This window comes from Pyricularia grisea (assembly GCF_004355905.1).
Source record: "Pyricularia grisea strain NI907 chromosome Unknown Pyricularia_grisea_NI907_Scaffold_2, whole genome shotgun sequence".
In the NCBI taxonomy this organism is placed as follows: Eukaryota; Fungi; Ascomycota; class Sordariomycetes; order Magnaporthales; family Pyriculariaceae; genus Pyricularia; species Pyricularia grisea.
The window spans coordinates 6706254-6730058 of record NW_022156717.1 but is presented as its reverse complement, the minus strand read 5'-3'; the positions used below and the strand labels follow the sequence as shown (position 1 = coordinate 6730058).

Sequence of the window (23805 nt, the reverse complement as noted above, 5' to 3'; positions counted from 1 at the left end):
GGCCCGATTCTCGCTGTGAGGAAGCACTATGAGACAGACACCTTGGCCTCAAAGGACGGTTGTGGCTCATATGCCTTGAGTAAAGAGACAACTATAGGGTGAACGAACTGTCCGAAGTGGTAGCTTACCAGCTGTAATAAATTTAAATCTCCTTGATGGCGCCCAGGGCCTCATAATTGTTTTCACACCCACCCCTCCTTTTTTAAAGTCGCGATCCGACAGAACCCAGCTGGCCTGGTACACCTGGCCTGGGCTAGCCCGAGTCGACGACACACTTCCGGTCAATGCAGACACAGCTGAACTCGATCCAGTATGCAACGGAATCGAGAAGGGTTTAGACTGGCATCGGTGCTACTGGCCGCTGCCAATATTGTCATCCCTATCGCGATTCTAACTTTTGCAAACGGTTTCTTTCCATACAAGCCATCGCTGCCGGGGTTGTCCAAGTATGAGGATGTCGAACTGGGACTTGGTCCTCCACCGGATGCACCGTTTGACAGGTTGATTTTCATGGTGGTGGACGCATTAAGAAGGTGACTTCCTCACAGGTGCGCCAGCTTTTATTGGATTAACAAAACGGTCATGCTCACATTCTCTGGTGATATTTTTGTTATAGCGACTTTGTGTTTTCTGAAGAATCTGGATTTGAATTTACACAATCGTAAGGACCACCTACCTCCATGACCACCACCAATCTATCAATCATATATAAATGCAAACATATAGCAAAGATACACGCATATTATTATCCCTTGATGTAATCGATCCTTCTGAACATAAAGCTAATCAGAATTTTAGACTTATCCGCAATGGCAATGCCATTCCATTTACGGCCCATGCAACCTCTCCCACGGTTACCATGCCCAGGATCAAGGCCATCACCACCGGGTCTATCCCATCCTTCCTCGATGTAATTCTCAACATCAACGAGGGTGACGAAAGCTCATCACTGGCTTCTCAAGACACCTGGCTTGCGCAGATGAAGGCAAAGGCCACGGGCAAGCTTGTCATGCATGGAGATGATACATGGCTGAAGCTCTTTCCCGACACCTTTGACCGTGCAGATGGCACTTCCAGCTTCTTTGTGGCTGTATGTATTTTTTTTCCTATGCCGGCATGCTAGTTGCAACCATGGTTGTGTGGTTTTTGACTCTTGACTTATCTAGGACTTCACCGAAGTGGACAACAATGTGACGCGTCACATCACTCCAGAACTGAATAACGAAGACTGGAGCACACTGGTTCTACATTATCTTGGTCTGGATCATATCGGACACAAAGGCGGTCCTAGAAGGTGAGCTTGATCTTTGGCACAGGGCAATTCCTTTTTTTTTTTTTTTTTTTTTTTTTTTTTTTTTTCAATGTATGCTAATACTGGTATATGCAGTCCTTATATGCTTCCAAAGCAGCGCGAGATGGACCACATCATCAAAGAGATCTATTCAGCCATCGAGTCTCAGCCAGCTCTTCAGTCCACAGTTCTAGTTGTCTGTGGAGATCATGGCATGAACGATGCTGGTAACCATGGAGCCTCTTCCCCTGGAGAGACCTCTCCGGCTCTTGTCTTCATGTCCCCCAAATTCAAAGCGTTGAAGAACAGCTACAATGCCCCAATTCCGTACAAGGAGAACTTTAGCTACTACAGCGTTGTTGAACAGTCTGACTTGGCTCCCACCTTAGGAGCCCTCCTTGGCTTCCCTGTACCCAGAAATAACTTGGGTGCACTGATTCCCGAGTTCCTACCATTTTGGCCTTCTCGTAAGTCTTGCCAGACGTGAAGAAACTCTCCGTTCTCGCTACTAAATAAAAACTATAGGTCGGGACAAGACTCAACTGCTGCTGCGGAATGCGCGGCAGATTTTAGGCATTGTTGAAGCTACCTATGGGGACAAGCTATTCACCAGCAGTCTTCCAGACGAAATTTGTCTTCACGGAAAGTCATCCATGGGCGTCTTAGCCTGCGAATGGAAGAAAATTATAGAAACTTCAGGTGAAGAGGTGACATCTGATCGCGAGTTTGATGCTGAATGGGTACCTCGCACGGTGGCTGTAAGTTGCATTTAAGTTGATCTCCGCTGGAGAGGAGGTATTTCCGGGTTGGATTTTCTTCTAACTTGGGCTATTTTTTCTTGTAGTGGCTTCGCGAAGCGCAGAGCATCATGAGTAGTATGGCCAGCAACTACGACATGCAGAAGCTCAAGCTCGGCCAGAGCATGTCTATCGGAGCCATTGGTCTTACTCTTGGAGTGCCATATCTTCTCGGAGACGAACCACGGTCCTACATTCCATTGTCTTTGATCAGAGGACTCTACAGCATTATGATGTTTGCAAGCAGTTATGTGGAAGAAGAACACCATTTCTGGTACTGGTTCACCACTGCTTGGCTTGCGTATATCGGGTTCAGGCGACTGTACTTGTAAGCATTTTCCTCCACTGCAGCCGCAACATTGACGTACAGGTCCTCAGAAAGGGAGCGCCTTGCTGACCAACGGTCGAAACAGTGGCAGTTCAAGGCTTTCAGCCGGCGAGATCGTGTCTATCATAGTAGGTCTGTTGGCAATGAGACTACTAAGAAGCTGGAACCAAACAGGCCAAAAGTTTGCAGGCGATCCAGACATTGTCAAGATCTTCATGAAACCAAATCCAAGCCTCCTTTGGTCCTTAATCCTTGTTACTTATTTCTGGATTTACCGCGAGCTGCTCAGGGGCTTCAGTGGTCTGCCAACACCGGTCAACATCACAGGCACCACCACAATCGTCCTGGCTGCCTTGTCCTTCAAGTTGGCATTCACATACGAAGAATCCCCCGAGATAGTACCTGGTTTTGCAGAAATATTACTCAACTTTACTGGAAGCGCATCACTATTGAACCGCGCCCGCGCTGTATTTATCGGCCTGTCCATTGGCGCTGCCTGGGTGATTTTCTCCATGGTCACCAAGCTTGGCCGGTCAAAGAAAGCCACAGGTTTGTCTGATGCATCCCTGACCCAGATTGCAGACCCAAGGAACATGGCTCGCTGACTCTGCTTGCAATATAGGCTCCGCGACACTACACCACCTCTTTACCCTCTTCGCCATGACGCAGTCCCGCGCCACCAACGTGCCCCTGTTTCTCATCCTCGACGTCATTTTCAAATTCATCAGCTCCCAGCCTCTCACACCAGAGGAGCTGTCAACGACGACCCTACTGCTCCAGTTTGCCACATTCTTCGCTTTTGGCGGCACAAACTCCATCTCTTCCGTCGACCTGTCGAGCGCGTACAATGGAATTTCGGACTTCAACGTCGTCGCGGTCGGCATCCTGACGTTTGTCGGCAACTGGGCCGGCGCCGTGTACTGGACCTTTGCGACAAACACGCTGCTGCTGCGCAAGACGAAGGCCGGCGCCGATCTGGTCTTCTCCCGGCACGTCACCGTGCTGACCATGTTTACCGCCGCCAGCGTCGGCGCAATCATGGTCGCCTGCACGGTGATGCGCACCCACCTGTTCATCTGGACCGTCTTCTCGCCCAAGTACCTCTACTGCATGGCGTGGACTTTTGGCCAGCACTTGGTTGTTAATATCGGTCTTGGCGGACTTTTGTACCGGTTGGGCTTGCTTTAAGTCTCGTGCTTTTTATATGGCTTTTTTTCTTCTTCTCCTGATTCTTGTGTTGAAAAGATCTCTTATGTAAATTAGGATTCATAGCTAGATTTCATGTTTGGTAGGTGCTTCACTGATCTAGAAAAGATCCCAAAAAGATAAACCAGTAAAAGATGAGCATAAAGCGAGGGTTTCATACGACACAACAAGGTATTCATACCAGACTAGCCGAACCGAAATACTAGGCAAACTACCTGGATAACCCGGATGACTATCGTTTTCCTTTCCGTACCTCTGCCTTCTTCTTGCGCATCATCCTCTTGCGACCAATGATCTGCTGCCTCATTGCCAATTTTTTACCCGCCGACTTTGAAGGCTTCTCACCTTCTCCCTCCAGCATCTCCTCCTGGGCCCCGTCGGACCGACTCTTTGCGACCTCACCCTTGAATCTGGTGTCGTCGCCTGGTTTCAGCTGAGGCTTGGCCGCATCTGTCCCAGCCAGACCTCTTGCCCTGTCCTGAGCGGCGCTCCGCCTGGCGACGACGTTTGCGTTCTCAATGGCAAACTCGACGATGAGACGCGTGGCCTTCTTGCCGGTGCCGCCCTCGACGGCGTGACCATTCAGCCAACGCGCGCCCATCAGTGCCCACCTATGCGACGAGTACTCGATGAAGCCGTAGCCTCTGCTCTTGGCACCGGCGTCGGCGGCAGCGCCTTTTCTAGGCTCGGCCACCTTGGAACCGTCCTTGCTCTCGAAAACGACCTTGGCCTGTGATACGACACCGCTACGCTTCAGCTTACGCTTGTGCTCGGCTTCCTTGCCCGTTTTGGCAGCGCGCCTCGACTCCTCCTTGGAGAGCGGTTGGCGCTTGCCCGCCTTGACGTCGGTGGCGAATCCCACGACGGCCTGACGCGCCAGGGCTTTGAGGTCCTTGGATGTCATGCTGCGTGGGATGTTGCGGATGGCCAACCGAGTCAAGCTCAGGTGTAGACTGGGGTTGCTCTCGATCATCTTCTTTCGCTGCTTCGCGCTGGCCTCTCTCATCTGGATCTCGGATTGAGGGAGCTGGTTGTAAATGGGTGAGTCTGGGCGTATCTGGCCCTCGTTCAACAGAAACAATCGTCTCTTGTCCTTCTCCTCCGAGTCACGGGCGGCCGCAGCCTCAGACGTGAGCTGTTGTGCCTCTCCCTTGCTCAATGCCTTGGACACCTGTAGAACACGGCCTTCCAGAGTGTACTTGCCATCCACATCTACTGTCTCGTCTTGGAGAACAGAGTGCTTGGACAGCGTTGGAGCAGTCCTGTGTTTAGGCGCAGCCCGAAGGCATGACTCCGCGTCCTCGGCGTTGAAGAAACAAACGAAACCCTTGCCAGCCGATTTTTGGGTGGCATGATCCATGACTACTCTGGCGTACCTGACAGCACCGAAGTGTGTGAAGTGTTCCTTGAGCTGCTCATCGGTTGTAGTGAATGGTAGGTTCCGTATGAACAGCGTGTTAGAGTTGTCTGTCGTCTGAGGTCTTTGCTTGGCAGATTCCACATCTTCGTCCTCGTCGTTCACATTTGCCCCGCCCTCCTCTTCATCTTCGTCATCCTCATCTTCGCTCCTTTTGTCTTCGTCATCATCCTCGTCGCTCTCGTCCTCATCTTCTAGATTGTCACCTTGATTGGCGAAGAAGTTCTTGAGATCTTCATCCTCGTCAAATTCATCGCCCCCTTTCGGTTTTGTTTTTGTACTGGCTTGATCGACCTTGCCGTTGGCCTTGGCGTCTGCCTCCTTGGTCTTTGTCTTCTTGGGCGTATCAGAGTCATCTTCATTGTTCTGCTGCTTCTCCCAAGTAGCCTTGTCGACAGCCCAGTCAACGGCGATAGTCCTTCCATCAACTTCCTTGCCATTTAGGCCTTCGATAGCCTTTTCCGCATTCTTCTTCCCCCGCAGGGTCACAAAACCAAAACCCGACAGCTTGCCTTTGGAATTGGGCAAGTCGGAAAACCGGACCTTTCCATAACTTTGAAACAGAGCTGAGAGTTGCTCCTTGGTCTTAATGCTCCATGGCAAATTCCTTATGATCAACTTGGGCGGCTTGCGATCCTCGGCTTCCTCTTCCTCCCTCTTGCGCTTCTCGGCAGCGAGGGGCGTGTCAACAGTAACGCCGGCCTTTGTCGCGGCACGGTGTCTTGGCTCTGCGATTTCCAGCCTCAGACGGCGGCCATCTATCAGATGGTTGTCGAGCTTCTCCTTGGCCTGAAGCGCATCCTCGGCGTCGGTGAATGTGACGAAACCATATCCGCGAGGGGTCTTTGTCTTTTGATCAAGAACAACGGTGGCGTGCTTGACGGGAAAGTGTTGCGAAAAGAGCTCAGTCAAAGTCTCGCTGGTGGCACTGGGGGGCAGAGATCGCACGAAGAGTGAGCGGCGTTCTTCAACTCGGGCCTTCTTGGTAGGTGGTGCGGCATTGGTTCCTGGGACTTCAGCAGCGGAAGCAATTGCCTGCTCTTGAATCGCCTCGGCCTCTCTGCGCCTTTTTTGGCTCCCAGACTTGGCCATGGTCAAAAGTTTTCCAGTGGAGTCAGTTGTAACTTGGCGTGGAGAGAGTTCTATCACAAACTCTTGCACTACCTTGACGTACGTTAATCCGCCGGCACCTGATGAAGCCGCTGCCAAAGAAAAAAAAAAAGTTCCCCAGCGAGTGGGTCCAGCTTGTCGATAAAGCTTGCCTGCAGTGCAATCAACACGTGCAAAGTGGGGGGACCCTTGCTGTCGCTATCCGCAGGTACAGAAGTTGGTGACCGTTGGTGAGGGGCATTACATATGCGCTAGTCCTAATCGAGGACTTTGTTGACAAACATCACCATTCACAATCATTCAATCCGCCTCCCAATTTGCAACCGCGTAACTCAGTTGAATATCAAGTTCAATTCGATATCTGGAATCGAGTCGATGATCAGTGGCATGATACTTTAATCTAGTCACAACTGTTATACCTCGTTTACTCTTGCGAGACTACAAATTATAATCAAACCGCTCTCGACGTGCGATTTTATGCGAAAGTGCCGGTTAGATCTTCCAAGGATTACTTCAATCATCACGGGGACCTTGGTAACCATACAACTCTAAACGCTTTTTTTCGCCTCTTTCAGTCTCTCCGAGCCAGAGACATACCTAGATATCGGACACAATCCGAAGCTACCTCATGCCGGCGCGTGCATCTACGCGATCGACGCGGACCAGCGGGGTCTCGCACAAGTCATCGACGGTAACCCTTAACCAGAGAGCGTCGCATGCATCAAGGGTATCGACTACTAGTATCGACGTTCCTGAAGAAACACCAGATAACGCTCTCCGTCACCAAATTGCCGCAGTATTCCGCGATGCCCAGCGCACGACCGCGGCGCATCGAAAGCTTGCAGTAACACTCCGCAAGATCCAGGAGGCATGCTGCTATGAGCCAACAAGCAGCAAAGCCTCGGCGGCATCTGATTTTGGCGAGGATGACTTCAATGCAGAGGTTGCGAGATGTGTACTGCGAATCATGCCGGTCAAGAAGACGGAGAGCGCGGGTGAGAAGGTGGTCAAATTCATCGCCTTCTTCCTACCGCACGCCATCACCAAGGACAACGAACTGCTAGGCGAGGTGGATGAGGATGCAAGCACCATGCCTGAGACACCAACAACGAGGCTCATGGGTCATCTGATGGATACTATTCTGCCGCTACTATCGGCCAAGGACAAGTACGTCCGATACAGGTCCACCCAGCTCGTCTCCCAAATCATCAACTCCTTGGATGCCATAGACGACGACCTCTTCCAGAAGCTGCGGTATGGGCTGCTTAAGAGAATCCGAGACAAGGAGGCTATGGTTCGCGCCCAGGCTGTCCTTGGACTAGGGCGCCTTGCGGGCAACCAGATGGAAGCGGAACCAAATTCGGACGACAGCGATGATGATGCTAGCACTGAGCTACTGCCCAAACTGCTGGAGGTCCTTCAAAACGACCCGAGCGCCGACGTACGACGCTCGTTATTGGTCAACCTGCCCATCTTACCCAACACGTTGCCTTTCCTGCTCGAAAGGGCGCGAGATTCAGATGCGCTCACACGACGCGCCGTGTATTCACGACTACTTCCTGCCCTGGGAGACTTCCGGCATTTGTCACTTTCGATGCGCGAGAAGCTTCTTCGGTGGGGTCTTCGGGACAGGGATGAGAACGTGCGCAAGGCGGCCGGTCGGCTGTTCCGTGAGCGTTGGATCGAGGACTGCGTTGGACCCCCTGAAGAAACCGAAGAGGGCCAGCCGGTTCAACCCGCCGCCCCGAACTTTGATGGGCTGCTAGAGCTGCTTGAACGTATCGACGTCGTTAACTCGGGCGTTGAGAACGGCGTTGCCCTCGAGGCCATGAAGGGCTTCTGGGAGGGTAGGCCGGATTACAGAGATGCGGCATGCTTCGACGACAACTTTTGGGAGACTCTTTCGGCCGAGTCTGTCTTTATGGCTCGCAGTTTCAACCAATTCTGTCGAACGGAGGGCAATGGCAGGTACGAGTCTTTGGTGGAGGAGAAGCTACCCGAGGTCACCAAGCTGGCTTTCTATCTGGAGCGATATATCAAGGTTCTGATCGATGCCATCAAGAGAGTGGAGGAGCAAGAGGTCGGCGAAGATGAGGACGAAGAAGACACTGTGGAGCAGGAGTTCATCGTCGAGCAATTACTACAAATCGCACTGACGCTTGACTACTCAGATGAGGTCGGTCGTAGGAAGATGTTTGCCCTCCTCCGCCAGACCCTTTCCATCCCGGAACTGCCAGATGAGGTCACCAAGCTCACCGTAGATGTGCTGCGCGATATCTGCGCTCCGGACGCTGCTGGGGAGCGTGAATTCTGCAGTGTGGTCCTCGAGGCCGTGGCCGATGTTCACGACACCATTGTCGACGATATGGGTGGTGATGAGGATGAAAGCTTCCATTCGGCCCGTTCCGAGGTCAGCAGTGACGGCACACCTACCAAGGGTGGCAAACCTGACAAGGACGCCAACTTGTCCGAGGAAGAGAAGCAAGAAAAGCTGATCAAGGAGCTCATGATAAATCTGAAATGTCTGCACATTGTGCAATGCATGCTTGCCAATGTCTCGGGAAGCTTGCAATCCAACGACTCACTGGTCTCGATGCTCAACAACCTCGTCGTGCCAGCAGTGCGCAGCCACGAAGTTCCTGTTCGAGAGCGAGGACTGGTTTGTCTGGGTCTCTGCTCCCTGCTCGATCGATCCCTCGCCGAAGAGAACCTTACCCTATTTATGACTTTCTTCAGCAAGGGGCACGCAGAGCTTCAAATCACCTCGCTCCACATCCTTACCGATATCCTGAACGTGCATGGTGCTCAGCTCCTCTCAGCCAACCCAGCTCTCCAGAAAGTCTACGTCAAGGCGTTGCGAGGGGCTGGCAAATCACCCGAGGTGCAAGCAGCCGCAACAATTGCCGTGTCCAAGCTGCTTCTGGGCAGGGTGGTTACTGACCCCGAGGCCTCGGCAGAACTGCTAAAGACGCTGGTGGTAGCCTATTTCGAGCCGTCGAGTTCCGGCAACCAGAGTGTCAGGCAGGCCCTCAACTACTTCCTCCCGGTCTTTTGCTACTCGCGCGCCGAGAACCAGGATCTGATGCGGACGGTTGCGCTCGATGCCCTCCACACGCTCTTCAACGTGCGGGAGGGCTACGACGACGACGAGGCGGATATTGGCGACGAGATGGTCAGCATGAGCATAATTGGCGCCTGCCTGGTGGACTGGACCGATCCTCGCAAATGCTACTCGGCAGGCATCCCGGGTGATGCGGAGAAGAAGGCTGTTAGTGGCGACATTCACCTTGATTTTGCTTGTGATATCCTTGCCAAGCTCGCGAGCAGTATCAGCAGTAAGTTTTTGATCTTCATACCAGTATTTTTGTGTATTACGCAAGACGATGGGACCTGGAAACTAACGCCCACAAAGAGGAAGAAAAGAAGATCGTAGCCGCCCTGCTCGGAAAGCTCTACGTATCCCCGACATCCACCGAGGAGAAGATCAGGGAAACATATGCGCAAATGTCCGAGGCTGTCGAGAGCCAGTTGGTCTCTGACACAACAGGCCGCAATGCCCTCTACAAAATCCACGTTGCCCTGGGCAAGATAGTGAACAACCTCGACCAGCAACAGCAACAGATGGAGGGTTACGGCAGGCGAAGCATGAGCAGGAGCACATCTATCGGTCTCGAGGACAGGACCGTTGTTCCGGAGGACAAGACTGTCATGATGGATACGGATATCAAGGAGGAGGACGAGGGCAGCGACGAGGGGACCGTCGTGCATAGGGCCGAGACGGAGTCGTTCACTGAAGGAGAGACCGAGTTGTAATTTGTAACGTTGTGTCACGCTTTTCATGGTCCTAATTTCTTGAAATGATGTTACGAGCTGGGTTGGATTGAACAAAGTGTTTCTTTTGCACTCTGGCACTTGGGGCAGGTTTTTTTTTTTTTTTTTCTTCTTTTCTCGTTTGGACACATATAATGACTGGGTCGACCAAGGTCACTGTTTTTTTTTTTTTTTTTAAAGGGGTTTACGCAGCCGAGTGGCTGCTTTTCAGTTATGTCTTGCAAATTCCAGACCACATGATCACGAGGTCCCTGTTGAAAGAAAAGAAAGAAAAATGATGACTTCATGTTTTTATCTTGAAAATGTGCTACGTTAATAGACTTTTACAAAGAAATGGGTGTTTTCTTGGCTGGCGCAATCAACCAGTTCTAAACGCGCCCGAACCGCTTTCAGGAAATCTAGCTCTATTACTTCCAGTATGATACAAGATTTGGTGGTGAAAATTTTCAATCAAAAAAATAATGGGCTGTCGTCCCTTTTACAACAATAGCCTTGCCGGCTCATTCTCCAACACGACCTTGATTCTCTCGAGGAAGATCCTGGCGCGCTTCTCCTCCGTTTTCGGCACGTTGAGGCTGAACAAGGGAACATCGGCATCGGTAACATCAAACTCGGTCAAAGGCTGGGCAACCGGCTTCTTAGTCTTGGTGGCCGTCCCAGACAGGATGTCGATTATATCGGACTGCTGGTGGCGGCTCGAGAAGGCGGGCTTTGCGACAGTAGCGGCTGGGGACGAGATCATGGGGAAGTAGCGGCCGCGGGTGGCACTATGGCCGGTCTGAGGAAGACCGAGAACGTCATTGAAGAGGTCGTCGGTCGAGGGCTTGCGAGCCGATGCCGGGAGGCCTTCGTTGGCGATGTCGGCGGCACGTTCAATGAAGGTGGCCAGAGGCAGGTTGACGGCCAGGTTCTTGTAGACCTTGCGGTGGGCGCGGAACGCAGCCTCCAGCGACACGGGGAGGCTGACTTGGACCTGCGGTACACTGGGAGCAGGGGTCTCGGCGGCGGCGGCCTTTATTTCCTCCTTGGCGGGCGGCGGGGTCGGTTTTACTATCTTTATGTTGCTGAGGTCCAGATGTGAAAGCTTCTCGAACATCTCGGAGATGGCCACGGGGGTCTTTTGGTTGATAGTGCCAAGGTAGGCCAGGACGTCACCCTTGAGCAGGCGACCGTTGGGGCCAGTCGGCGTCATCTCGGCCAGTGCCGCCTCGTCCAGGCCCTTCTCCTTGACGAGATGGGCGACCGACGGAAGCAGGGGGTACGTCTGCTTGGGTGCCTTGCCGCCGCCGGTAGCCTTGGCCGCCGACTTGGTAGGCTGCTCTGGCACCGAGTCGTTGGGCGGAGGAGCCGATCCGCCGCCATAGGTCGAAGAGCCTTGGGGCTTTTCCTCCTTTGCGCTCTCCTGGGCACCAGCCCCGTCCTCAGCGGGGATCTCAAGAGTCGAAATATCGTCGCCCTCCTCTGCAAGGACGGCGATGCGGGCGCCAACCTTGACGGCCTTTGCTCCGTCGCCCTGCAGGATCTTCATGACGACGCCCTCCTCTTGTGCCTCGACGTCCATGGTGGCCTTGTCGGTTTCGATCTCGAGCAGGACATCGCCGGCCTGGAACTTGTCGCCCTCCTTGACGCGCCACGTCGCGATGTTTCCCTCGGTCATGGTCGGCGATAGTGCTGGCATGGTGAAGTTCTGGGCTGCCAGGGCGGCTGTCGAGGTCCTAAAGTCTAGTTTGCAGTTGTGCAAAACGGTGTTTGGTCAGCCAGCTGTTACGGGCCAAATTAAAAGAGAGTCCATAGCATGCCAAACTAACAATTGACGACTCGACTACGGGAATGAGGGTACAGCAAGGGGAAAAAAAAAAAAAAAAGAACAAACGCCACCAGACATACCTCTTCGTGCGACTTGCGCGATCCTCCGTCCGCCGACTTGTCCCGCCCTGCCGGACAGGCGGCCGAGTGAAGCTAATGAAGCCATCCTGCAATTGAGGCAGCGGGACTTTTGACTGTCGAAAAAAAGTCAATTGCACAAAACGGCGCGATTGACCCGAGCTTCAACTGCTGTTGCTGCTGCTTGCTTGCTTGATTGCTGCTGCTATCTCGGACCAGACGTTGGAGTAGCTGCGGCGTACGGCGAACCAAAAATGTTGGGCGAATTCGGACGGGCCCACTTTAATTATTTTGCTTTTGGGACGCTCGTTCGACGGTTGGTTCGTCCAATGCATTCATTTATGGGAACAAGAGCCTCTTTGACGTTTTTATGTGCCAAGTAAACAAATTAAAATGGCGCAATGAGAAAAAAAAATATTCTGATGTAGTTTGTGCTCTACCCACAATCAATAGTATCTGAACTCTAGCTAATTTGTCTGAACGCAAATCCGTATCTGTGTCGGGTGAGACCCAACAAGTGACTTTTGACACATATCAAGGATAACCATATAATGCAGTATAAAAAGGGAAATTACTACAAGAAGTTTATATACCTTAATGTAAGGACAGAACGCTCCCAACTGAAGCCATTTCAACCAACGTGTTGCTCGCTCAGATAATCGCTAGCCACCCCATGAGATACAACCCAGAAGAGAAAAAAAAAAAAAAAAAAAAAAAAAAAAAAAAAGAAAAAAAAAGAGTCCATCAACTAAATATACTTGAGCTTCCGCGCAATGCAAAGGCAGACAACCACAAACGCACCAAGACAGCCGAGAATCGTGAAGAAGGCATCGAGGGTTTCGACTTCCTGGTATGGAACGTGAACGTTCATACCAAACAGACCAGTGACGACGTTCAGTGGCACAATGATGGACGCGAGGAAAGTAATCTTGGTCAACATCCTGTTGGTGTTGGTACCCTGGGTGATGTTGTCGATGCTGAGCTGTGTCAGGTAGTTTCCATGAGAACGAGAGAGCATCTTCTCAAAGTGTCCCAGGTTCGTCATCATCGTCACCACGTGATCCTGAATATCACCAAGATACAGGCCAATGTCCATCCGAGGCGTCACCTTGTAGTTTTCGTTGCATCGCTTGGTGAAACCCTTCAGGACATCCGCCTTTCCGCCCAAGAGGCGCATGAGAGCCATGACGTTCTTGCGGATCACGCCGATCTTGCGTAAAAAGGTATGCATGTCATCGCTACGCGCAATGAATACCTCGTCTTCGACTGCTTCAGTCTCCAGCTCGAGCTTGGAGATGACAGGGCCAAAAGAATCGACAATGTCATCGCTGTTTTGATTTTGGGCCAAGTCAGTATTCCGGCGGATCCAAGGTGCTTTCTGCAGAACAAGATAATAAAATGAACATTACTCACATCAAAGCATAGCATATCCAGTCGCTGCTCAGAGCAACGTAATCCTTCAGCGCGGCGATTCTCTTGCCAACGTGGCTGGCGTGCAGGTTTGACTTGGAGCTGAAGCTGAGTGTCCCCTCGCGGAAGACAACCACATAGACGTAGAAGGGCTCGAATTCTATGTCCCCATTCTCGTCCTGCACCTTCTCGAAGGTGCGGAAACAAGCAAAGTAGTACGACGGGAACAACTCGATCTTCTCACGAGTCTCCTGGGTTGTGATATCCTCAATAGTAAGAGGATGGATACCAAAGGCTTTGCAGATGCCGCGCACCTCCTCAGCCGTAGGGTTGCTGACATCGAGCCACCAGACGCCGTCTGTCTCGCCCCTCGGGAAGGAGAACAAGCCACGGATATCCTCGCCAGGAAGAATCAAGTCGCCAAAGTACTGAGCGTGTATGGTCGATTCCCATGCAGAGGAGAAAAAGTTGAACCGGTTCACTTCTCGAGGCAAAGGGGTCGGCTTGGTGGCTTCGGTTGTAGATTCCGCGTCGTCTTTTTCGTTCACGGATGAAGTCTTGCCCATGGGCATCTCCAAGAAATCTCCATCAGAAGTCACCACGGGCGAGGAGTGCGTGGCCGTGGATGGGCGCATGTCCGGAAAAACTTTGTGGGTGGGACGCCGCTCCAGCTTCTCGGTTTGCTGAAGCTCATAGTCGGATTGGATAAAGCTCTCGAGGAAGTCAAAGTCGATGTGTAGACGGTCACCCATGTGGTCATCTTGCACTGGAAAGCAAACATCCTCCTCCGCAGACTTGTTGGTGCTCAGGCTGGACACATCGTCGCCGGGTGCGGTCCTGACGGTAGGCTGACGGCTGCGGTAGCTATGGCGGCTGGCGACGGACGTCGTCCGGACAAGTTCATGCTCGTCATTGCGAACCCGGGGTTCCGAATTCGACATTCCACGCTCGCGCTTACGTGCCTGAGCAAAGGCTTTCACCGAGTTCGGTGGTGAGACGGAGCGCTCTGATTCTACGGTCGGGCGTCGTACGCGGAAGGGGGTCGGAGAAATATCGGCTGCCTCATCGTCTATGATTGCCTCCTCGAAATCGCGAACTCGAACCGAGGATGCCGTACCACCCTGGCTATTCTCTGCCTCCAGTTGACGACCTCCGTAGAGGGAATCGAAGGTTCCGCGACGTGGGCGGTCGGCGCGCTGGACACTGGCCGTCTGATGACGGTGGTCATCGAGCTCAGGAACCGGAGTAGAGTAGCCCGAGCTCCCGGCGTGCTCGTCGTGGTCAGACATTTCTACAAAAGCAACTGCCGAGACGGTCTGGATGGCCTGGTCTGGGCTTTCGCTTGGATTTTTAGTACGCCGCCGAATATGCAATGCGGCACACGGTCAGTGGCTTGCAAGATTGTTCCGTGATCGTTCCGGGGGAAGACTTGGCGATTTCCTGCTGTTCTATCTAATACAGAGACTTGTGACCGTTCGCAAGGTGGATATATTCTTTCAAGGGTCGAGCATGAGTGGACGGCAACGGGCGGCCGTGTGCCGTCCGCAGCGGATGACTTGGAAGTATGAAGCCAGCGTGATGGGAGAGCTCTTGAAGGAGCTCGATAGCTAATGCTTGCTGGCTTTGTTACGGGCTGAAAGCCACAGGAGCCGGTGTTGGTAAGGGAACCCTCTCGGGTGTGAAAGCTGCGAGCGCGTGCTCCCAGTTAGGGTGGCTTGGTGTTCACTCCGCTATAGGCCCAGAACTTAGGGCATAGGAGTGGTGAGCACACAGGAAGCCGAGATGCAGTGATTCCCGCCAACTTGACGACTTGTAAATTCAGTCTTATTCAAGATGCCAGGTGCTCCGCGCAAAGGCAGTCTGTATAGTGCCACACAAATAAGCGCGCACTTTCGGTCTTTTGTGACGGCGGTACGTCAACTTTGGTATACTTTTTGTTTCTCCCTCGGGGATTTTAACTTTTTTTAGGTTTTGAGGCGTAAAAGTGCGGCAAAACACACGTTCTGTTGACGGGGGGCAGATGATGAGTATCAATAAAGACTCAATGAAGACACTGGGCAGAAGGTGTTTTGCCAAGTGTGCGATTGATGAACTATTTGTTGAGTTTAGCAGCGAAAAGGTTTGACCTGGGCTGAGAGAAATTTGAGAAATCCAGCTTAAGAAACGAGGTTGTGCCTGTGGTGGGCCTGGGGTTAGTATTCTACTGTATGGTAGACCGACCTGGACGTAAGAGGCAAAACGAAGGGAGAAGAAAAAAAAACCAAAACGAGAGCGCAACCAAAACAGGGGTGCGCAAAAAGGCGCATGCGAAACCCACCGGCTCATCCTAGCCACTGAGTGACAAAAATAATCTCCAGCTCGTATAGCCAGTGACATAATGCATAATGTACCTCAACATTGAGTTACTGCTACGTAAGAACATTGATACAGCTATGCTCCCTTTGAAGATTTTATCAAAAAATTGCTCACTTTATTAGTTTATCTTGCAGCAGCCACTGGTACTTTACCTAATGATATTTTGTCAGCATATATTGTGTCTGACCGGCAACCGGCTATCTGTTTCTTGACGACATCTTCACCTCCATTCCTCGTGCAGGTGGTGGGGTACTTGGCAAGACGGAAAAGAAGTTCTGTTTTGGCCACTCACTCTAGCCTAAAAAATTTGTTCTGTTCACAGCGTCATCTTACTTGTTCTGCGCGCGATTTGCCAGCTGAATAGGCATTGGTCCACTGCGCCAAGCGGCGGTGAACTACCCGGGAGGAGAGGACAAAGAATTACATTCCTATTGGAGACCAGGGCCAACAGCTACCGGTGTTTTTACTGGCTGCCCGGCCGGCACATGCGACAGCCTTGTAACAAGGGAGCTCTTCGACCTGATGATTTATTGCAAAATCAAAGTCGCCCGTGATCGATCAAAATCCCTTCGGTTTCCCAGTTGGCTTAGCCTATCTGTGGACGCACGCATCCAATGTACCATTGATTACGGATCTTCCATGAGACAGGGAAATGCTTTGTGCTTCCAGAATGGTCGGTGAAATCCCCCCAGTATTGTCCACGTAAGCTCGACCCAAGTCAGGCGCCAACTTAGGTTTCATTTGGTTGAAGAAAGCTACCTTATTTGTAGAACAAACGAATGCCAATTGCGCTACAGTTGCTAGATAGGTAGGTATCTATGCTTCTGGAATGCACTGCAGCACGTTCAGCTTAAACCCTGTGAAGTTGCAGCCGCCGCAAAAAAAGAACACTTAGGCTGAATCTAAGCCCGTAGCGGCTAGGCAAACACATCAAAGCATCTACTATGCCCGTATTCAGTAATAACGCAGTAGCCAAGTCGGCAGATCGGAAGCCCGGATTGGGTTACCTTGCAATAACCAATTCCCTTGTCCGATCTACGGTACACACTATGTAGAGTTGAGAGGTTGAGCCTCACCCGTCTTGAGAAAACTCAACAAAGGAATAGGAAGGGGAGGAAAGTCAATACCAGTCCTTGATAGGAACACGCTATCAGCCCTGTTCAAAATACTCCACGAATCGCCAGGGGAAGGTTCCATGTTATCAGAATGCCCTCTCTCTGCGAGGTCCCTGACTCGCTTCTTTACCCAGGCTGGCCACCGAACACTTAATACTTCGTACGTAAAGTTGGAAATGATCTGATCGAAATGCTTTACGTAGTAGTACTTCTAAGCAGACTTGCCGACCATTCGCTTCTACTCTAAAGCAGGTGTATACTTGTAATGGATTTACATTTACGTACTTCCTAATAACCGTCATGTCTTGGACCCTTCCCTCGCACGCCCACATCTCCAGTGGGTATCCACCCTCCATCACACTAAGAGTAGATGCAAATTCCTATAGATTTTGATTGAACCCTCACGGAGAATGGCATGTGATATTTATCAAGTCACATATAGGGACTCAAAGCATATTCCGTATCATTGGAGAAGGAAAAAAAAAACATAGCAGATATTTTTAAGTAGGCTATCCGACGATAGAAGGCTAGTAGTGCACCCACCCCCCAGGTCTTGTAGACTACGGAGTCATTAAGGCCTAGTGTGGGGTCAGGTCCCGTTCCTGCCCCCACATATGGCGTCCAATTGCCGTAAGCTGGGACTTGAGCAGCCACGTTGTACGCAAGGCTGATTAGAGGCTCGGCCCTTTACAAGCACCAAACACTGGCCTCACCAAACAATCGCCCATACATTGTACCGCAACTCAATAACAAACAAAACAAAACAACAACGGTTATCTAGCATCAGCCATGGCCGAACAACTTTTGGAGCAAGCTCGCGATGTCTTCGAGGGTCAAATTGTGCGATATTCTCCTCCTTAAGCTGCCTTGGTTGAACCGTGGCCTCTTCTTCCAACTAACAGGTTCCACTCGTGCTCTAGGACTTTGAAGGCCAGAAGCTGGCGGATAAATTAGCCACCATCCTGCTTAGCATCGTCGGGGTACGCTATTTACTATTTTTCTTGACTCCCCACTGCCCATCGACCCAGCTGCTGACCTCGAATCATATGTTACAGACTCTCTCTTTCATCATTGGCTACTTTTTGCAGGACATCAAACTCGCTGTGTACATAGGTCTTGGAGGAACTGCACTTACATTCGCTCTGGTTTTGCCGCCCTGGCCATTCTACAACCGCCATCCCGTCAAGTGGCTGCCTCTAGGAGGAGGATCGAAGCCGCTACAGACACCACAGAACATCGTTATAGATGAGAAGGCACTGCGGTGATGATCACGGGTTTTGATCGAGGTGTCTGTCATAATGCAGGGTATTCATGTTGATTCTTGATGGAGCGTTAGCTTTGCAGACCGCAAAACGAAAACAAGACAAGTAAACGCTTGCCAAGGTCACTATCTATTTTTGCTGCCACATGCAGCACTGAGTATTCTTGGTCTCGTCGAGCAATTTTTTGTGCGTATGTGAGCCTGTTGCCCAGACACCCACCTGTCCATCTCTCTTGGTTCCGCCTCTGCTCTGCATTCCTCGTATTCCCCGAGGTTGAGCGTTTCCCTACCCGCCAGGGAAACTCAACGAAGCTGTCGGTGCCGTTGGACCCATGGCCGGCTACAAGCCGGGATGTAATGCCTCTGTGCCTCATCCCCTCTCAACGACCATACTTTTGGAACTCCCAGTCACGGTTATCCAGGGGACAGACTTGTCGTGCCTTCAGCCACCTCGAAATGCAGTGAAAGTGGAAAGCGTGCTATATTAGAGGTATTGTATTTATGTCAGCAGCTGCAATGCGGGTGCCTTCTCGTGCGGTCGTATGAATACTGACATTGCAGATACCCCAGGCAACGGTGCACTCCTCACTCGTGGCGGATGCTTGGTTTGCCTGGCATTCAATACCTGAACAGAAGTTAGCCAGCTGAACACAACATCGAAGTGAGAGGTATCGGGAATTCTTACAAAGATCCATAATGTGATTCCTGCAGATGGCGCAGTTGTCGACGACAATGTCCCAGGCCCAGAGCGCAACGGCGTTCCACTGCAAGCACCTGTCAGAACCCATCGTGTCGGAACCCGATTATAACGGCGCTGCATGCTTACCTTCTTGACCTCAAATCGCTTCTTGCCCTCGCCCGCGGCGGCATCTCCGCCCTTCTTCTTGGCCACAGGGCCTGCGCCACCTGGCGCGTCTGTCATGTCAACGTCGGTCATGTCGAATGCGGGGATGTTGGTCGTTCGTCAAGTCGGGGATCAGGCTGTCCGTTTGATTCGGTTGTGTTGATGGCAATGCGCACACACAAGTCTCTTTGCTTTTGTGGGGAACCACAGTCGCTGTCGGATCTTTGATAGTGGGGTGGTGTTTCGCTGTAAACAGGCACCTTGATAACTTCAGTTGGGGCGCGGTTTCGCTCGCCGAGTGCGAGGCGACGGGAGGGCGGATCGGACCTAACAGCCAAAGAGGCGGTGGTGGGGTAAAATGTCGGAGTAACCGGCGGGTGATCTTGCCTTACGCGGCAATGTCTGCTAGGTGCCTCAGGTACCGGTAGGTACAGTCAAGGAGCCTGCCTCTGAGGCACGGTACTCCGTACCTCATTTGCTCATCTACCCCTTGCCTCCACTTTCTGCGGTACAGTACCCTTGACTGTGACACTCGCCCCACCAGGTTGGGCTGACTGCCTAACAGCACTTGCTCACAAGGTACCTTACTGTACAGTTAATTCAACGCTGCAAGTTCGGCGCAAGTTGGTTCAAGTGTCCAATAAGAGAAACAAAGAAACAAAGAAGAAAGAACCTTGATGCAATCTAGGCGGTATGGAATCCATCCCATCGTTTATTCACAGAATCCAGCAATTTCTTCTCCCGTATACCCGAGGTACTTCTGTAAATGATATTTGTGCCTCAAATGAATGCGACTTGATTTCTCCCTTTTTCAAGCACGCCACTGGCTCACTAACCCCTAGCCCCAGCGAGACCAACTGGCCCTAGGCCATAATCAACCTGATTAGCCTGCTAGCCGCCTTACCGCTGGCCACCTTGCCTACCTACAGTACAGTACGTGTTGACCGTTACAGTACTGTCTGTACCTGGGTTTTAATGACGTGGGCGCCCTGCATTCAGCCTTGGCTTTTGTTGTTGCAGGTGTTTGCCAATACCTAGCTTGCTTGCTTGCTAGATAATACTGGAGGTAGGGTAAAGGCAGTAAGGTAACGTACAGTTAGTACTAATGGTTTCCCGAGTATTTCATGCCTATCTCGTATACGTCGGCCCGGATATTTCGTTTCGCCAATTGGTTTTGAGAATAAAGACGACTAGTCGGCTGACTTGAAATGGCTTCACTACCTCCTTATAGAAAGTTACTGCTACGAAAGATAGGTTTGCTTGGTCTCAGAGCTGTTGCGACACCGCGCTTCCCCTCAGATTGACCCAGGCGTCATTAGAATGGCTCCACTCAACTGCCTCATTCCCTTGGCAGACAGTCAGTTGATTGATTGATTGATTGCCTTGCCCGGGTTGCCCGATTTCGCCATTAGCGAAGACCCCTTGTCGTCGCCCAATCTTGGCCAGAACAAAATTCGCCTTGTTGCTCCTACCCGCAGTGACCAGTTTGCCAACCAGGCTGTTTTTGTTTTGTTTACTCGCTTTACACTTTCCTTTCGGTGGTTTCGTTTTAAACAAGACCTTCCGACCCTGCTCGAACCTGCGGCGAAGAGGCTCGGTTGACGTGGTTTTTTCTTCTCTCAAAACTTGTGACTATTAAGAGCACGGTTCCAGTTTATTGGCAAACATCTACATCGATAGGGTGAAATTATATTTTCGAGTAACTCCATGTTATTTGTTGATTCATCTTCGGACTCGTTCATCAAGCCGCTTCTCAAACCCCTGCTAGATTTCCGTGGGCCAGGCGTCATCGGCCCAAACAACATTAGTCGCTCGCTTCCGGTCTCCTGTCGGGGGTACTGCCACCCGCCTGCCACCACCTACCTTGCACAAGTAGCGCCCGACCCCGCCGCAACGAATCAATCATCTGCGCCTAAAACCGCAGTCGCATCTTGCGCTCTTCTGGAGCTGACCTGAACAACCTCGTGCTGACACCACAACGATTACCATCTTACGTTACATTATTTACCTCGCCTCACTTTTACCACAACTCATTCAAAGTCTCACTTTTGTCATTTCACTTTGCGAACGGACTCTATTTCTGGGCTCGAAAAATTGTTCGGCTTTGCGCCGTCTTTTTCTCAATCACGTCGTTCCTCACAAGTGTCGGATAGTGAACATACATCTATGTCTCCTCAATCAAGTCGCAATGCACCAAAATATCAATGCCAACAACAGCCACCGCCGGCAGGGCCAGGGCAGGCGTCGCCAGAGCCGGAACACAACTCAGTCGCCAGCGACACGTAAATACTATGCATCTGAGAATGATGTGGCCGACATGCCAGTCGACCCTGCATTCCAGAAAGAAATGTTCACCTCCGGTCCTCAAACTCCGCGCAAATTCAGCCCTCCCAGCCCGACGACTACTACTACTGATTCCTCTCTGCACCCGAACTCCCAGCCCAAACAGCGCAGTGGCAACAAGAACAGATCCAAAAATCATCCCGCCTCGCCAGGTCCAATGAAGGGGGCACGTAAGACTCCGCCACCGACCGCGGCTTCGGCCAAGGGCCCCTCGGTCGCTGCCTTTGCCGGCGCAACGTTCCACGCCTCTCCGGCACCTTCATCGCTCCCGATTCCCAGTTTCATGGCCAAATCTGTCCCCGACTCCCCTGGCATTGTGCCGCCTGGAAGACTTTTCAACCCCGAACCTTCGCCACCGCCGACCGACTCCGAGAGGCCAACTCCAGTGAACAAGTCAGCTGTTGACAAGCTTGCCCGGGAAGAGTCCCCACTCGACTTCTTCTTCCGCGCTGACAAGGCAGAAAAGGAGAGAGCGCGCCGAGCAAGCTCCGCGAATGCACTCACGGATCTGCCTATCGGGCCTTTCTCCCCACCATCGCAACCTCGTCTCCCCCGGGAAAATGGCTCCGGGCCTTCCCGCGCAGGTGACAGTCCTTTACAGCATAGCCGGCGCCCGCACTTCCCCATGAACCATGAGGACGAATACATGGCAACCGATTCTAGCAACACACCGGTAAAGATGATGGGTCCGGCGTTCTCAACTCCATACCAGGACCGTATCAGGGCAGCACGATCGTCGGAAAAACCGATCAGAGGGTCTCAATTCAATCAGCCGCGCTACCAGCAGCAGCAACAGCAACCTCAACAACTACAACAACAGCAACAGCAACAGCAGCAACATGCCGTGGACCGAAGCGAGGCTCTCAAGCAGTTCTTGTTTGCTGGAACGGCTTCTCATGCTCCTCCAGTGGCTTACCCGCAACCCGCCACTGCCCAGGCATACACGACTCAAATCCCGAATGGCTCTCAGCTGCACCAAGGTCAGGGTAGCACCCAACCTGTCGGTAACATTACGCAGCAATCGTCCGAACTGCTAGCAATTGAGGATGGGCTTCGTCGGATCCTCAAGCTGGACTCTTCTCTTCACCTGGGGGTGCAGCCACCAGCATTCGCCAACGCTCATTCTGCCTAAAGCTGCTGTTGATGCTCTGCTTTATAATGAGCCTTCCCTCAATTACGCACACTCTCTCAACTGTCACTCGCTACAAATCTAATTTTCTTTTGACTGTTCGAGGCCACATGCCTCCTCACGTACACTATTTCCTTGCGCACATTTCATGGGCAGCTCAGGAGTATCAGGCCGTGGATCTACTAAATCTTCTTTGCTTGCTCGATATGATCCGTCACTTTAGGCGTTTTGGGTGGCCGGTCTCGATCGACTGCCGGCGTATTGGTTTGCATTGGGTCGACAGCGGAACATATTTTGCTACGCTTTGGGGTCAATTCCTTAATTTTGTTTACTTACGGCGTCTGCTATCGACTGGGTTTCACGGATGGCTTTCCGGTTCATCAAACTCGGACTTGGCACAGGCTTGTCGGCTTTCTGATGGCTTGCGTTTCGATTATGTTCTCATCAACGACTCCCACTTCTGCTTATTTTATTTTCTTTTTGTTGTTATTGGTCTTTACATCTCTTTTCACTCATATTCGTTGTTATACGAGATATATTTCTCTTCGGCAATGTAAACTTTGGGGGAGCGTTCCGACTTCGATGGAATTTTTTGGCCACATTTGGTATGGGCATCATTGGGGGTTTGTTGTTGCTGTTGTCAGCGAGCGCAAGGTCGGAACTGGTTTTTCTTCCTTTTTTTTTTTTCTTTTTGAGGATACCCATTGCTGTTGGGCTTTTCATCCGGGAGGGGAAGGTCAGCGGTGCCGGCCTCTTACATAAAGCCAGTCGGACTTTCTTTTTATTACATTAAAGCAGGCGGATGTTGACGGAGGAGGGGAGCCAGTGGGTTGGCTGAGGATAAGAATACGTTTGGAGAAGATGAAAACTATGACGGCCCAGCTGATGCCGTCACGCAACACACGAACCAGCCCATGCGGAGAGGTCATGGAAAGGAATAATGATCCTTGGGCCAAGAAACGGTCCAACCAAGCGTTGCCTTCCTGTCGCCTCTGCGATTACAATGATCAACTGCGAAGCACGCAAACCAACAAACAAAAAAAATAACTTTTTTTTTTCTTTTTTTTTCTTTTTCGGGAGGATACGGTGGTCCGTTGACCAATTACAGTTGACATTAAAGCACTTTTGCCATATAGATCTTAATGTCACAAGCCACATATATCCTGTCAAAAGCTGATCATCATACATCATAATCATTGTGACGACCACTGAGGTATCCTAAGGCGAGTAATAATTATGAGGCGATATTTCGGTGGACAATAATTGCACTGAAATAACTGGAGCATTACAAAGAACTAATACTAGGTTCCTGCCCGAGCGAAACGGCTGGCGTTTTGGAGGTGGTCATTAGAGCGTACTTCCCAGCGCCTTGATAACGCTCTATGTTTATAACGTCCAGTTCTTGATTCTCATCTGTTGACAATTACATTCCCTCTGATTGCTAACTTGAAACGGTTGCAAATAAACTATGAGCGCAAGGGATT

At 51.4% G+C, this 23805-nt stretch overlaps 9 protein-coding genes across 9 annotated transcripts; 4 read left to right on the top strand and 5 right to left on the bottom strand.

Annotated features, from left to right (window-relative positions):
- The first annotated feature begins 38 nt into the window (after positions 1 to 38).
- Positions 39 to 6197, top strand: PgNI_04567 (uncharacterized protein). The gene is made up of 9 exons (XM_031124612.1): positions 39 to 533; positions 617 to 661; positions 799 to 1090; positions 1167 to 1294; positions 1388 to 1758; positions 1817 to 2049; positions 2136 to 2416; positions 2502 to 2965; positions 3039 to 6197. The coding sequence occupies exons 1-9, from the start codon at positions 313 to 315 to the stop codon at positions 3602 to 3604; spliced, it is 2601 nt and encodes an 866-aa protein (XP_030983729.1). The 5' UTR covers positions 39 to 312; the 3' UTR covers positions 3605 to 6197.
- On the bottom strand, positions 2688 to 3492 carry PgNI_04569 (uncharacterized protein; the record flags this gene model as incomplete). The annotated part of the gene is made up of 2 exons (XM_031124614.1): positions 2688 to 3023; positions 3067 to 3492. The coding sequence occupies 2 exons, from the start codon at positions 3490 to 3492 to the stop codon at positions 2688 to 2690; spliced, it is 762 nt and encodes a 253-aa protein (XP_030983735.1).
- PgNI_04568 (uncharacterized protein) lies at positions 3855 to 6131 on the bottom strand (the record flags this gene model as incomplete). The annotated part of the gene is made up of 1 exon (XM_031124613.1): positions 3855 to 6131. The coding sequence occupies one exon, from the start codon at positions 6129 to 6131 to the stop codon at positions 3855 to 3857; it is 2277 nt and encodes a 758-aa protein (XP_030983734.1).
- Positions 6198 to 6777: 580 nt separating the features above from the next.
- Positions 6778 to 10205, top strand: PgNI_04566 (uncharacterized protein; the record flags this gene model as incomplete). The annotated part of the gene is made up of 2 exons (XM_031124611.1): positions 6778 to 9484; positions 9562 to 10205. 2 exons carry the CDS (start codon positions 6778 to 6780, stop codon positions 9960 to 9962), a joined length of 3108 nt encoding a protein of 1035 aa, XP_030983728.1. The 3' UTR covers positions 9963 to 10205.
- A 51-nt stretch (positions 10206 to 10256) lies between these two features.
- PgNI_04565 (uncharacterized protein) lies at positions 10257 to 12059 on the bottom strand. The gene is made up of 2 exons (XM_031124610.1): positions 11868 to 12059; positions 10257 to 11702 (listed from the first exon to the last, which is right to left on the bottom strand). Exons 1-2 carry the CDS (start codon positions 11950 to 11952, stop codon positions 10459 to 10461), a joined length of 1329 nt encoding a protein of 442 aa, XP_030983727.1. The 5' UTR covers positions 11953 to 12059; the 3' UTR covers positions 10257 to 10458.
- Positions 12060 to 12567: 508 nt separating this feature from the next.
- On the bottom strand, positions 12568 to 15490 carry PgNI_04564 (uncharacterized protein). Its single transcript, XM_031124609.1, has 2 exons — positions 13278 to 15490; positions 12568 to 13192 (listed from the first exon to the last, which is right to left on the bottom strand). Exons 1-2 carry the CDS (start codon positions 14561 to 14563, stop codon positions 12613 to 12615), a joined length of 1866 nt encoding a protein of 621 aa, XP_030983726.1. The 5' UTR covers positions 14564 to 15490; the 3' UTR covers positions 12568 to 12612.
- Positions 15491 to 17533: 2043 nt separating this feature from the next.
- Positions 17534 to 18009, top strand: PgNI_04563 (uncharacterized protein; the record flags this gene model as incomplete). Its single annotated transcript, XM_031124608.1, has 3 exons — positions 17534 to 17584; positions 17665 to 17724; positions 17800 to 18009. 3 exons carry the CDS (start codon positions 17534 to 17536, stop codon positions 18007 to 18009), a joined length of 321 nt encoding a protein of 106 aa, XP_030983733.1.
- A 376-nt stretch (positions 18010 to 18385) lies between these two features.
- On the bottom strand, positions 18386 to 18942 carry PgNI_04562 (uncharacterized protein; the record flags this gene model as incomplete). Its single annotated transcript, XM_031124607.1, has 4 exons — positions 18386 to 18484; positions 18560 to 18630; positions 18691 to 18769; positions 18832 to 18942. The coding sequence occupies 4 exons, from the start codon at positions 18940 to 18942 to the stop codon at positions 18386 to 18388; spliced, it is 360 nt and encodes a 119-aa protein (XP_030983732.1).
- Positions 18943 to 21037: 2095 nt separating this feature from the next.
- On the top strand, positions 21038 to 22324 carry PgNI_04561 (uncharacterized protein; the record flags this gene model as incomplete). Its single annotated transcript, XM_031124606.1, has 1 exon — positions 21038 to 22324. The coding sequence occupies one exon, from the start codon at positions 21038 to 21040 to the stop codon at positions 22322 to 22324; it is 1287 nt and encodes a 428-aa protein (XP_030983731.1).
- Positions 22325 to 23805: the final 1481 nt, after the last annotated feature.